Source organism: Leuresthes tenuis, unplaced genomic scaffold (assembly GCF_036924035.1).
Source record: "Leuresthes tenuis unplaced genomic scaffold, fLeuTen1.0.hap1 SCAF_24, whole genome shotgun sequence".
NCBI lineage: Eukaryota > Metazoa > Chordata > Actinopteri > Atheriniformes > Atherinopsidae > Leuresthes > Leuresthes tenuis.
In genome coordinates this window covers 19,489,164-19,504,617 of record NW_027325378.1, presented here as the reverse complement: position 1 = coordinate 19,504,617, position 15,454 = coordinate 19,489,164, and the positions used below count along the sequence as shown (strand labels likewise).

Genomic DNA, 15,454 nt, shown 5'->3' with positions numbered 1-15,454 from the left:
TCTATGCTGATTGTTCTATCTCTTTGTCTTCAAAGCGTGTGTGTACTCCTATTTAAATGCTTTCTTCCATTTTATAATTCACATTTATTAAGCATTCCCATATAGATGTTTTTTCACAGAGGATAAAATCCCATGTTTACGAATGTGCTTTATGAAATCCATCCTCTGTTAGCACCTGGACCATACTTCCAGCTATACAAATTACTAAAATATTCAAACGCACACACCACTAAAAATCCCTACTTGCCTGGCGTAAAGTAAAGCCTGTAATAAATTAACCTCGTCTAAAAGAGAGCTTTGCCTTCTGAAATCTATCTGAGAACCAATTTTCAGATGCAACCTTGAAGTGACTTTGGATCTGCGAGGGTAATTATCTATAGTTCCAAGGGAAGTAGTCAAGTGCTGAAAACAGCTACTCACAGTCTGGAGACTCTTGAGACAAAAGCTACAGAGGAATACATGTCATGCAGAGGAGACGCTCGTGGTTTAACAACGACTTGTGAGGCTATGGGGTGACAGTGAAGTAGCTTTATGTTTGAAAAAAAAACAAACAAACTGATGGAAGATTTTCACTGAAACGTTGTGCTTAGGACTGGGGCTTCTGTTGAGTTGGCTGTTCCTTTGTATAACTAATTTTCATGAAGGTAATCATTCTTTTAAGTCACATATGGAATGCACCGTTGCCCCAGTGAGGTGAGATGGACAAGCCAAACATGAAACAACAGGATAAATGAGGCGTCACATCTGGATTATTGAGTGGAACGTCTTCAGGTTCTGGTTCAGGTTCAGTTTCTAACAAAATCTTTCAGCACACGGCTGAAAGCTAAAGGTGACAGAGTCCTTGCAACAGTGGCTCCCACTCTCTGGAACGCCCTTCCTTGGTGATCTCTTTTACAAAGCAGATGAAAACCTATCTTTTTTATCATTTTTCATGTTTCCTGTATTTCATTGTGAAGCACTTTGTGATTTTCATCTTGAAAGATGCTATATAAATAAACTTTTACTTCCTAACTTACTCACTTAACAACTCATCCAGTTACAAATGGAAAGGAGGCCTACTTCTCCTCCCCTGCGTGATGCTAGTGAGCTTATTGAGTGCAGCACGCGCCACATAACAAAGAAAAACAACCTCTTTGTTAGGTTAGTGCTCCTGGGTTTACTCCTGGAGTGATATTTTGAAGGCCAGCAGGATCTCAGCAGGGGGGCTGTATCTGTCACCTCCATTTAGGGCCTATCTATGTAGCTGCTGACCTAAATCAGCCCCCTGTGGCAATGCCAGGCCCCTACACATGACTCTGACATTGCAGATAATAGGCTTCTTTGGCAACGTATCCAGACATTGGAACCAAAGCAGCTCTGACAGCTGTCAACCAGGACAAACAGCTTCCTGCATGACACGTGCTTAAACAGCACAAGTATGTGTCTTTATATGTTCCACCATGTGCATGATCATTTTTCTAGGTTTGTATTCTAAGATGGACAAATTGCTTTTGCTATGCCTATCCACAGATTTGGTGAAACACCGTGGCATTTACAGACTGCATTCAGGCAGGCTGACGCCATCAAGAGCTGTTTGGCACACTGGAAGAAAATTCTTCCTGTGGGGGAGCTGTCATGGAGGAGAATTCAAAGACACCTACGTACTAGCTGGATTCCCTCCAAGCTACAAGGCAGGCTTGGTGACATGACCTGATTTCACCAGTTTTACAGATGGAGGAGTTGCCTGGTGCTTTGCAATATGGAGTAATAACACTCTTACCCCAGGCAAAGGGAAGTGTATGTCATACTGCATATGCTCTGCAGCTGAGACTGTAGTTTTGTCAACAAGAATGCACAAATAGTACCCACACTGGTGGCTCAGCAGGCCTCAAACAGTGGGTTCAGAAGACTAAAAGGGCTGTCATGCTCTTGTGTTACCTCAAATTCCAGACCACGTCATCACTGTTTTGTATCATTGCCGGAAAGACTGTCACACGACACACATCTTTATATATAACACACAAATTCCAACAAAGCTTTCTTCAGAGATTAAGCTTATGAAGCGAAAATAATAATAAAAAGGATTTTTGGACGGATTAAACTGTAACCAGCAGATCGCTTCAGACACAATGAAGCTGGACAATAATCAGTATCATGGCTTGACACAAGTCTTTGCACATTCTTTGTAACATTCTTTGCTGAATTTGTTTGTTGTCAGTTTGAATGTGATCCTTTTTCCAGTTTCTGTAGCGCTTCTATCAAGATATCAGCACTTATATTTAGCATTATAGTACCAGACAATACAACTATAACAATCCAGTGAGTCTATATAAATATATATAAATACATATATGTACTATATAGATCACTGGTCAGAGTCTGACAAACAGATAACCGAGTTTCTCCAAGAAGAATAACACAAAGGCCTAGGTTTCACTGGGCATCTCTCACTCTGACTGTATGACTGTAACTGGGCTGGAGGGAGTTGCTGAAAAAGAACAACAGAGCTCAACAAATTTCCAAAGAGTAAGTGAAGTTCAAATGATAAAACCAAACAACAACCGACTATAAATCCAAAGCCCCAGAGGAAGATGAAATGAAAAACTGCTTGCTTCCACCCACAGACCTCTGAGTCGTGCGGCGGAGGTGAGGATAAAATCTGTCGGAGTCTTTCAGGATGCAGAGCTGACTCTTGCTCTTATAGACTGTAATGATGTATGTGTGACTATATCTGGACCCGTGTTCTTGTGGGAAGGTAAATGAGAAGTCTCACTTTGCTTTGAGCATTCTGTTTTTCATTCTTAATGTTAGAAAACATGCCCATTTTCCACTGGCCTGGCTGGTGTGTGCGAATGCCAGCTGGTGTGAGTGGAAGGCGGCATTTCTCCTTTCATCAGTAGTAACACATTCACAACCCACGTTGATGATCACGTACAGCATTTGCATTTGCTGTAATCTGATTTTTAGATCAGAAATATTCTGTCTTCTGTGCAGAAACAGGCCTGGTGCCTGAGGGAACCAGAGAAACATGCCTTCATAAGTCCTGCATGTACTCTCCCTCCAGTTCTGCACCATTCTGTCTGAGATATAGGGAGTGGTCAAGGAGGGTTATGAAACCATCCACTTCACTTGTCTGTGGTGGATGTATTTCTATTTCTCAACATTATACACAAATCTGACTTGCATAACAAAGAAAAATCAGGTTTCCTTGCTTATTTTTCTGTCTACTCAGCCAGCAAAGGGTAGCATCAGGGTAACACACCACAACCCAACTACAATGCTGTTGTTGACCATGTCACTGATAAATCTGCCTGTAAATCTGTATCAATAACTTCTAAACTACAGCCGTAATCAAACTAGCATCATTATTCCTGAAAACTGTTTATAAGGAAAACTGATTTATTAAGATGGGTAAACATATACAAACCATTGCAAATTATAGTAGTAAAGAATCCAACCTGAACAACCTTTCTATGGAAAATGTATAAATGTATGACAAATAAAAAACTATAAGACTAAAACTAATGCTTTATATATAAGAACCAAAAAGGCTTTAATCTTCAACTTTAGGACATCCAAATCAAATGTGTCATTTTCCAGTGCTATGAGCAGCACACCACAGAGTGGCAGGCAACTGAATCATTAAAGCTCATTGTACTGTCATAAACTCTTCAAGAAAAACAATTTGAACCGAACATGAATGAATATGGATATACCGCAGCTCCTCAAATAAAAAGTGGGATTCGGTTAAAAGCCCTTAAAATGCAGACGCTAAACTATATTACAGACAATAACAATGACTGACTGGAACAGTTTTGGTGCAGCAGAAGTCTTTAGTCTTATAACCTTGCTGAGAGAAAGCAAAACAAACGTTTGTTACATTGAAAATAGATTGTCACATTCCAAATTAATATAAATACTGGAGAGTCCACACATAGCAAGACACAACCAATCAGGGAGACTTCCATCTATACCCAAAGAGGAGGCTTCATTCAGTCTTTCTCTCTCTCTCTCTCTCACACACACACACACACACACACACACACACACACACACACACACACAGACAAACAGAGTAATTAGTCTTTGATTTCCCCTGGCAGTGTTCTGGTACCAGGGGGCAGCTGCTGGGGCCGTGCTTTGGCCTTGGCTAATTTCACTCACGGCTTGATCTCGACCCAGCACAGGTGCCCACTAGGCAACCGACTGCCGTTGCCATGGTAATGCCAACTTCAGGGGCCAAGGAAATGCCAATTGTCCACCAGCTCAACCACAGGGGCCACTGATGTGATGTTCATTAAGACAGAACACATTAGCACAAATGAAGGAAGCAGTCAGGTCTGCAGTTCAGCTAAGCACCGTCTTCTTTTCTTTTTTTTTTCTTACAGTTGTACATATGTAAGCATTACATTTTATTCTGAAGCATGTACATAACCTGTCCAAAAATATAAGCTGAGAATCCGTACAAAAGATAATTTGCATTCAACTGCACATTCAGCTATAACCTGTGCTTGAGTGCCTCCTTGTGGTTCACAAGTGTAACTGCAATGAACCTAACATTTATGTTTCAAACTCGTTACTACCGGTACTATTACTATTAATTTTTTGTACATCTTCTTTTGCTTGTCCCCCTCTACACAACCTACTGTGACAAAGAACGCAGTTTTATTCTAACAGCTGATTTGTGTGCTGCTATAATGAACTTCTTCTGTGATTAACCTGAGGAACTAACTCATTAGGCCCTGGGGATGGGATCACTTCGTCTCACCTGTATTAATGAGGCACATCGAAACTACAAACATTTAGTGAGGGGGAAATGTAATAAAACTACAGGGCATCATTTAAAAGAGACGCCTCACATTGAACTTGCAGTGTGCTCCTCTGGAGACTTAAAGTATGGTCTTATTGCAGTGAATTTGCTTTCAAGGGCAGCAGCGGCACATCTTGACTGCACTGACTTCAGCGGATATGTTTTACATGTTCTCTTCTCTAATTAAATTCACTGCTATGCATGTGAATGCAATTATATTCCCTCTGCTTGTAATTGGATCTGTAACACAGGATTTACTACATATTAAAAGAATTTACACGTGATTAAACAATACGTTTGTCTCGTGGAACAACAACAGCTTTGACAGTTAAAATAACACTATGATTGCTGATGTAATTGCCCAAATTCCCTTCAAAGACCATTAAAGTTCACTCTAATTTAATCTAATTAGCCATATTACATGCATTTGCTGCTTTTATGACCTCATTACAACAAGCCCATATTGTGAATTTACAACCTAAGACCATCTTCCGAACCAACAGTCATTTTAATTGTCACACCGCCATCTGGTGTATGGATGGTTAGCCTGTAATACATTTACTTTACCAGCCTATCATTAGTATTCAATCAAATTGGATTCAATTTTCAAAGTTGCCTCTAAGTTTCAGCCTTTATTCAACACTAGGCCGACTGAAGCATTTGGTTGCTGGGGGGGCATGGAATGTTGCATCCTAATAAGATGTCAGAATTAATTCATGTTTTAATATTGTGGCTCATCTGTGTGGTCATTATTTAGCCGTTTAAATCTAGCGCCGGAAGCACTAAGAAATATGCCTTTAAAATTCCCAAACTGAACTGATTCTTGACTTTCAGTTGAAATGTTTCCATATTTTCTCAGGCATATGGTACGGTTGTATGAAACATACATTCAAACCACCGTTACCTCATTTAAATGACAGTTGCCATAGGTCACGAATAACACAATAATGTATATTACAAACAGACACACAAGAAAAACGTGAGCTTTTTATATGCCAACCAACAAATTATTTGAAATTTTAGTCAGTTGGTGGCAGTGCTGCACCACAAAGCTGGTGTTGCAAAGCCCAAAAAGACAAAAATAAACTATTCAAATTCAGTGGTTAGCGCAACACAGACTAGAAGAACATTACTTATTATAGATAAAACATTACAGGTCAAGTTAGGACATGACATATAAGATGGTGAAGTATTACTAACATTTGAGCAAACAATACCAACATATCATCATGATTTCAAAAGAATTGGCCTAAAATGCAGAAATACGGCTTCATATGAGAACCACACTTTGAAACAGCAACCATGTGTTGTGAGAGTAATACAAAACCATGACGAAGCTAACTGTACAAACACGTTTGTACTTTTCATGCATGCGAAGTAGAAGCGACATCACCAATGCGGTCAATGTGACGATCCGCGGAGCAGAAACAGACATGCTGCGGCTTGCAGCAGCTCGAACTGCACAGATCACATCATGGTGATCTGTTTGCTGAACCTAAGCCAGAAACCTGGCTCACGCACCAACACAAACAGAAGGCTTGTACTACATGAACACTTGGGTGCTCCCAGGTACCGGAAACTGCAACATGACATGAGACATCTGTATGATGTATGAAAGATGGACATCTGTATGAAAGTACATCGTACTTTTACATTTACATGTAACACAAATAGAAAGAGCAAGTATAATTGCAATTCTTTTAGAATTGTATTCCAATTCGATAAATGAATGCAGCTAAACATTTGGCGCAGGCGTTACATGGCAGTGATAATTTAGTGTGCAGCTTTTGCCTGTCAGTGTTGACAACTCGTGCCCAATTGCTGGTCTGAACATCGACTGTTGACTTAGGTCGAGAAAAAAAGAATTTGTGTCTCATTCCACAATGATAGCATACCTGACAGCAGATAATATGAGTGTCAACAAAAACTAAGGAAAAACTTTCACAACTAACATAAACCCTTCACTGTCAACGGCTCACATGTACGGGGATAGTAAATGTTAGATCTATCTCAAAGTTTTTTCTACAACAGGTCACAATACCTGCGGAAGTGCTACATCTATAATAAAAAAAGGAGTGCTTTAACTCTACAGTTAAAACTGTGTTGCTGCTTGTTTGGAGATTAAACAGTAGAGCAGGGAAGGAGGCCGTGGCTTATATAAAGAACTGGACAGACTGGCTTTGCTTCTACAACTGTATACACACACAAAAGAGAAAACACCCCTGCAGCGAGATAAAGTTATGCACACACACACACACACACACACACACACACATAGAGCTGTCTCACCTGACCAAAGCTTGTTGATACAGCCCACTTCCAGCTGAGCTCTGCACTCTGTTTTACAGATATAATGTAAAAATCTTGCCATCAGAGTGTAATTGTTTACTTTTTAGGCTGACTGATATTAAGATTGGTGAGAGCTACATGATAACCTCTGGGAAGACCACCACAAATCATACTGGTGACAATTACAATAAAAAATGATTGTGAAAACTCAATTATTAAACTTGTATATTGTCATTCATTTAAATATGTATCATCGATATTCTGTCATCTGTGAGAGCGCAATGAGTTGACACAACCACCAGAGGGAGCAAGTACTCACAGCGCAAGAACAAATAGATGAAAATGAGGAAAATATAGTATATACATATACATATATACATCCGTACTCTTCCGATGGTTTGGTATAATTGTAATTTCTTTTCTCTTCTTCTTTGTATTGTTCCTGCCAACGACCACAGAGGATGTAGAGTGAAAGAGAACGACATGCTGGGATGAAAGCGAAAATAGAGAAAGGAGTATATCTGGCAGCAGGTGCAAAACAGCTGCTCTCCCTCTGATCCAACCTGATGGGTAACCATGGCACCTACAAATCATTATCAGGTGTGTAGATGCACATGCATTCACACTCTGTCTCATACTCGTAAAAATGGACACACAGATCTAAAAGCCATCTGCAATCGGAAAGACCAACTGTTCAATCCAGTCAAATCCACAAGCTTACAGCTGTATACAGAAGTATGAGATGTGGGAAATACTCTGTTTCTGAACTCTACCTGAAGACATACAGTGTTTCTGAGAAGGACACAGTCCGCTTACACAGGACAATTTTGTCTCTACAACGTCACACGCTTAAAGAATTGTTCAAGTGGTTATCGAGCAATGATAAAAAAAACACTTTCAGATAAAACCCAGGAAATTCATCAAGATTTAGAGACTGAATCGATGTAAACATTAGATAAATCACCAAGCAACTCCAGGATATACTAGTTATTAACAGTACCAAGTAGTTTAGACAAGAAAAAAAATCTCAGACTACTTTATCTTACCTTATTTTGTCATTAAATCCAGTTAGTTAGCAACCACCTGTTAATTCATTCTGAAAACATTTTTATATAAGCTATCAGTTATAACCTACACTCAAATAGTCAAATAAAGCCTGAAATAAAACCCGGTCGAGCAATCCTCCTCTCAAAGAGGCAAAGATGGTGGCACATAGCTCTTAAAATGGCCAAACACGAAAAGGAAAGCTGGTGACTAAAGTGTAGTAAGCATGTTTCCCATGGGAAGATATAACAGGATTGAGTGTAATTGCTCACAGCAGGGATACAGGGTGCGGTAGGTGGTGTAATCTCCTAATACCTACTGGCTAATACAGAAACCATTTGCTCATACTCATTACCTTACACACATTTACTCCCATATCAAAGCAGCCCTTGAATGTAACACATAGGACAATGCTGTGCCATTGAACATTTCACAGATATCAAAGCTTTGGAGAACTGTGCACAGGTTGAAACGATTAAATCAAAAACACGGTGGTAGTTTACTGTTCTGTAGCGTTTTGGTAATGATGACATTGTAAATGTGAGCAGGTGTAATCAGAAGCACATGTCAGTGAACCTCTGAGTACTTTTATGCACACACCTCAGAGTTCAGACACTATTGAATGCTGCATGAGGAAAAGTCCTGGGGAAATGAGAGGAGGTACAAACACTGAACAAATTAAATATTACTGATACAAATACATACTTCTATTCTAGATGGTAAAGCATACTTTCACTCACCCTATCTTTGTCATCCACTACATCACACAGCATGTCATCAGGGTCCAAGATGCCTCCATCTCCATGTTCCAGCCTGTGGACCTGAACCCAGTAGCTGGGGTCCTATGAAAACAAAAAAGGATTAAATGTGCTGTGAGATCTGCTTTATTTGCACTATATAGACTCAGGATTTACAGCGTTAAATGTCAGTAATGCCCTAAAACATATTAGCATCGCCAGGTCAAATGAATAAACAGCTTGTGTCTCCTTAAGCATCAGCTGATCTAATCACCATGTGGTTCATATCACGATCCAGTTGGCTGGCACAGCTCATTGGAGCTCTGACATGGTTATGGATTGAAACCATGTTGGCAGTTATGAAATATTTTAATCCCCTGCTGAACGCCCTGCCAACTAAGCATGGTTTACACTTTTCTCTGAGTGTCAATGAAAATATGACAGAGCAGCGAGGACATATTGATCAGTTCTCATGGATGCATTTAAAAAGATAGTATTTCCCCCCACCTCTGTCAGTTAAATATAACTGCTGTCACCTGTTTCACTTGAGTTTAATAAAAATCCACCAATGCATGCATAATGGGGAGGTAAAATGTCTATTGGAGAAAGCACCAGATGAACTTAGCTTACTTTCCTTGAATAAACTTGTTCCTCAAATTCGTGACACATATCCTATAAAGTGTAGTCAATATTGCTTTCTTAGAGGTTTAGCACATATATATCTGCAGCTCTTATAAACCAAGAAACATTTCATCTGTACAGCAGCTTTTCAAACATTAGCTACAAAGCGGTTCATGAAACAAACGAGAGAAAAAGGAAGAACATTATCGTACGTATAACAAAAAGCTGTTAGAGACAGAATAATGCCTCAATTAAGTAGCACAAACGTCTTGAAAGGATTCATATGTTCAGTTGGTGCTTTATCATCATCAGTGACTCAGCCTCCTTCTTTTGTTTAACGGTGCAACATTAAGCATACAGTTATTGAGCGCTACATGTCATGCACTGAATTACAGTCTTATACGGTACCCCTCAAAAGCCATTCAGAGGCAGGCAGCTAACAAAGCTGTCATGTTGGGAAAGGGGTTTAAAGTTGGCTGTGAAAAATCAAAACGCAGAATGATGGATCCCCACGATCCTGAATTGCATAAAGGATAAGTCATGGAAAGATGGAGGATAATGGAGGCCAGACAATCACAGCTATGGAGCTTTATAGCTATAAATAGTTCACAGAGCACAGCATTTAGAGTGCAAACTGCTTTCTCGTTCAATATTTACGATACAGTCGTTACGATACAATAGATAATTTAAGAAAATCTGACTTAAAGCAGAACTAGAGCTGTTTCAAACCATCAAATGATGTGCCGCTGACGCAGGTACACCAACCTTTCTTTAGCTCATTCTCGTACCACATCATGCACCAGAAACTGAATAAATACACATCTTTGCCATAATGCATAAAGTAAAATTAAGAAAAGACTCTGCCAGCATTACAGAGGAGACCCAAAAAGGTATCATTTCTCTCTCCGCTCTGTGTAGACTGTAAGTCAGAGGAGATTGAAGCTGTGGTTGATTCCTACAATAAAACAAATTAATGATGTTTATAGAGTCCAAACATTCACTTTAGTGCTCTGTAGGGATACAACGGTACTCGGTATTCTGGCGTCCAAGACATTTCCCGGTGGCCTGGACGCCAAACTGGTGCATTCAAGTTGTACACGAATGCTGGAATTTCTGAGCTCCGAGTCAGAATTGAAATTTTTCCATTTGAAAGTTCTATTTAGTAACTGTTCACTTGAAAGAAAAGTGTTACATTATTTAGTACATCAGTGATACTGGTATGTTTACACTTTTTGCTGACAAGCAAAATAAAGAGAGAATTTTGGGAGAAAAAAAATTCTTCGCTTTACGCACAAAACACGTATAAAAACCGTGACCTCATGACTAAACGGAAACAGCAACAACAACTGCTTTGACCCATGTTGTGCATAATTCCTAACTTCATCATTAGTATCTCTGCCTCACAAAGGAAGCCTCGGTTAGCCACCTCGGTTCTGTTTCAGGCTAACATGAAACAGTTTCTTCTCAAGTAAAAAAATGTTTGGTCAGTTTAAGCAAATTTCACACCAACATCTTGGAAGTTTCCAGTCTTTCAAAATGTTCTCTGCTGTCTTAATGTCTTAAAGCACTTAATGTCCGTCTATTGAACAGCGGCACTGCATCCCACAACTAGGAGCTGAGTCAAGAAGCAAATTATTGCCAAATATCCAGTAATGTTTAAAGCATTTATTGAGTGTATTCACTACATTTCACCAATATAATAAAGTGCAGTTTGCCTTTATAAAGAAACTTCATATTTAGCTTGAAAGTTGGTGTGAATGTTTCTTTGAATGGAAACAAAGTCTTAGATATAAACATATGATTTTATGTTTGGTTTGCATGTCTGAAGTGAAGAGAAAGGAGAGAAAAAAAAAGCTTTCCATAGCCTGCTTTTCTCCTTTTTCCATAAAACCCTCCCTCTCTCTGGCTTTACCCAGCTCATAGTGTGAAAGCACTGAAGCATTAGTGACCAGTCAGACAAGGGTAAAGAGAAATAACTCAGTTCAGAGATTGTCCTGTGTCAATCACCAAGTCATGAGGGAATCTTTTGTTTTGTTCTCACTCTTCTCCCCCTTTGCTTTCTTCCTCATACTGAGCTGGCTTCAACGCTGTGGGTAAATGGCTTCTTGCTCAGCTCTGTTGTACTGAAGCCTGCTGTACTGGTCCAAAACATGAGGGGAACAACTGTGTGATGCTTTCCTTCTTTTTTTAATGTCATTAATAGGGAAAAGATGGTGAGTCAAACAGAAAAAAACAGAAACGCATCGTGAGGCTGAGAAGTTAATGCCAGCCACATAAGCTATTATAAGAGTGACAGCCATCACAGAGAAGCAGATAAATTCAGATTAAACAGTTCAACGTGGATGATCCGTAGTAAAACTTAATGTGATGTTTTATGCCTCGGTTTAAAAGCATCCAAACCTGGCAGATGAATGAAAAAAAATAAAATAAATCACAACCACATCAGAGTACTACAACATAGATTTATTTCAACCAAGACGAGGACAGACACAACATAAAACGTCCCCAATCTGGAAGCTATTACAAACCATAAACTGAAGTGAACAGAAACAAACGCGTAGCAGAATTTCAAACATGTAGAGTCCCGCTTTGGTGAGATCCTCATCCAGGCTCGTTTCTCTGGTGGATTATGAGCAACAAGCATGATTCTGAGAAAAGGTCAGCCAGATATCTTGATCTGCTGTCACATTCGTTGACAGCTTTGTGCCGTGTTCACTCTGGATGCCGAACGAGGCAACTCGCGCATACTTAAAATACTTTTGGTTTTTTTGGTGACATATAAATATAAATATTAATTCCTACAAAGCCATCCAACAGCTACAGGCATTTGGTTGATACAGAAGTGTCCTTCTTAAAATGCACCCACGTGGCATCTGTTCATGCAAGCAGATTCAGTTATGTTTAAAGATACAACCTCTGGCAGTGAGAGCGGTTGCATGTAGGATAAAATGATCGCCATGACGGTACAGTCACATTGTAAAAATGATGTTTTTTAGCCCATAACATACCCTAACTAAGTAGTTTTGATTTCTAATCCTAACCAATGAGAAAGTGGCAACGTTTCATCATGACACGCTGTGTTTACATGTCACCAAGGCAATCAGGCATCAAGAGATATGAACAAATGACTTTTCAGTTGGAGGACTTGCTGAGGCACACATTTCAGCTCATTTTGTTACCATCGTCCCCTCAATAAAAGTCAACATGCCATGCAAGGCCGAAGTTCTTGGCAGAGTCATATAGCCTTCTGACATTTTAACTCTGTACTTACTTCTTCCCTACATCCGCAGATACATTTCTGTCAGTTCAGGGTTTCATGCATTTGAACTAAATTGAAAGTCTGTACATAGAAGAACGAAGTCAGCTTTGATGATGGGTAAGCAGAGAACTTCCTGACCTGCTAAAAGTGTAGTCACTTACGATCTATAAGCGTCTAAAAGGTGCTGCTGCTCATGTCGTGACTTCCAGAAACAGGCTGAAAATTCATTGTTGATTATATAAAAGATTTAACACTCTCAGTCTTGAAGTCACAGTAGTTTCATGTGTGTCAAAGGAACAAAATCCACGATTAAAAATATACACCGTACATTGTTTTTTGCAATGCATTCAGAATAATCTGAACGGGTCATGTTAAAAGGGAGCCATTATAGTCCAAAGAACAGAACATATCTATTTCAAATCCGCTTCTGTGAAACAATCTTAGCCATGTGTGTCACAGAAGAAACATTCAATGAAACGAGAACAGAATACATCTGTCTATCATACAAATAGAACCTGTACCAACAAACTGAAAGTTTCGCATCGCTATAGCATTTTTAAGTGAAACTCAGACCAATTCTAGCTGTCCGTGATATCTATGTCCAACCGTGAGATCCCAGATAAGAATCTAGGCCTCGACTCACACCCCTCCAGAATATGTAGAAATTCCCACAAACCCTGAAATAATGGTGCTGGGCCAGTTGGTGACAATAATGTCTGAATTTAACGATATGCCCGAATACAAGAGAAGGACATTCGGAGCCTGTCTGATTCTCTGAGGCGCAGAAGACAAAGCTCATCTTTCAAAATGTCCAAGTTAATGTGGACAGTATGGCAGCATATTGCAAGTACTTTAAAAAAAAAAAAAAAAAAAAGCACCATCAATGTGACTTACTTGACATCCATATTCTGTGACTACAGTGTGATCACTGCTATGTTGGAACTGAACAGACCAGCAGGTGAAAAGCCTATTGTATTTGGTAGAGTAGATTTGTGCAGATAAGCAGGGTGTGACAGTGTCTGTGCGGGAGAATTGCATGACAGTCATTCAGCTACTCTCCTGATCATCTGTTTAGTTACTTATGAGCTCCAGTCATTCATTCTTGCACTGAATGAGAAGCACGCTGCCACCTTTGTCTGATCAGGTATCTGCTTAGGTGACTCAGTGTCAAGAGGTGAAAGGAAACATAGAGGTCGTTGCTCTGTCTCTCTCTCTCACACACACACACACTTCTGACATAAGACTCAACAACAGCTCTCTTTGTATCTGTCTTTGTAGTAAAGTGGATTGCCTGATTCAGTCAAAGACCACACAGAGTGGTGCCCCAGAGAGAACTTAGGGAAGGGAGGAGGGTGGGAAAAAAAGACAAAGAAAGCACATGTGCCTGTGTGTGTTTTACGATTGCTACACTGGTTCCAGCAAGTGTTGCTATACGCAACAGTAGCACATCTGACTCCAGATCACCAGGTCGTGTGTTCAAATCAGGTTGGGGTCAACATCCATAACCTCTGCAGCCAACTGTTCAATCAGGTCTTTACGAATGTGGGTAAAGAGTGCAGCTACTGTAATCTGTATACAAAGTGATGAGAGCAAAGATGGGATGGCATTCACTAAGTCTGGACAAAATTGTTTTGAGTTACTAAGAACTGGGGAATGTCAGGCATTTGGAAAAGATCCCTCAGAACAAAATACTTGGATGATGTTTCACAAACTACAAGCAGACAGTTTATGGGAGAGATGAAATGCAATCGTATCTATTATCTTCTGAAGATGGCATCAACAGGGTTTGTTCCGTAAATGGAGAAGTTTGGATGATACGGCAAGACAATGCAAGCAGCTCACAGACAGACAATGTGGTCGTTGTCCCATCGCTGTTTATTTGGGTACTGGTGGAACACAATGTCATCTGTACAGAGTAATACAGAGAAAATAGGTTTTCCTTCAGTTTTCAAAGCTTCAGACCTACACCTGTTAACTACTTGAGAATTCTATTCAGTCAGTCCCATCATATCAACATTTGCCACAAAGAGGGGCGTTCTGGTTATCTGAATTCTGTTCATCACTTACAACCTTTGTCACGTTTTTTTAGTTTACACTGAAGTGAAGGATTTAGCCAATTAAACTTCATCTCATAGCTATTTGTCACTGTGCTGATCAGTTTTTAACTGAGAGGCACCTTGAGTCAGTGCTTTGTGTGCTTCCCTCTCAGTAAGAAGGTCGCCATTTTGATCTGAAGCATGGCCAGCTCTTTAAAACAGAATTACACACAAATCTTCACTTGTCACAGCAGTCTTCTAGCGCTAGATTAATCCATGAAGCTTCCCGTGTTCCAAAAACTCTCCAACTCTCTTGTCAATGTTTTAAACAGGAGAGCTGGTTGACAAGGGATCAAATTGGACAGAATGTTGCTGTTTCAGTTGGTTTTCTCAGAACATTATTACAGCATTAACTATGTAGGTTAATTAAACTGTTACTGGTCCTTTGGGGTGAGTGGGATCTATAGTCTTTGTGTGTAATATATTCTAAAGATGACACTCACCTCTGATGACTGTCATCTATAAAATGATGCAAGATCCTTCAAATGAAACCGTTTCTTTTACTAATGTTGTAAGTTGTGTTCAAGTGATCCACAGAGAATGGTGTGAAAATGAACAGCTAAAAGCACAGTAAGTATTTTAGTGATGACTGCAATCTCCAAACTTTCATTCTCTGACC

General features: G+C 39.7%; 1 protein-coding gene across 1 annotated transcript in view; it reads right to left on the bottom strand.

Annotated features, from left to right (window-relative positions):
* Positions 1-15,454, bottom strand: part of LOC140284206 (partitioning defective 3 homolog) — a 304,162-nt gene that overhangs the window by 257,856 nt on the left and 30,852 nt on the right. The window contains exon 2 of the mRNA XM_072378014.1: positions 8,863-8,964. Coding sequence (XP_072234115.1) covers positions 8,863-8,964 — 102 coding nt within the window. The remainder of the gene's footprint in view (positions 1-8,862; positions 8,965-15,454) is intronic.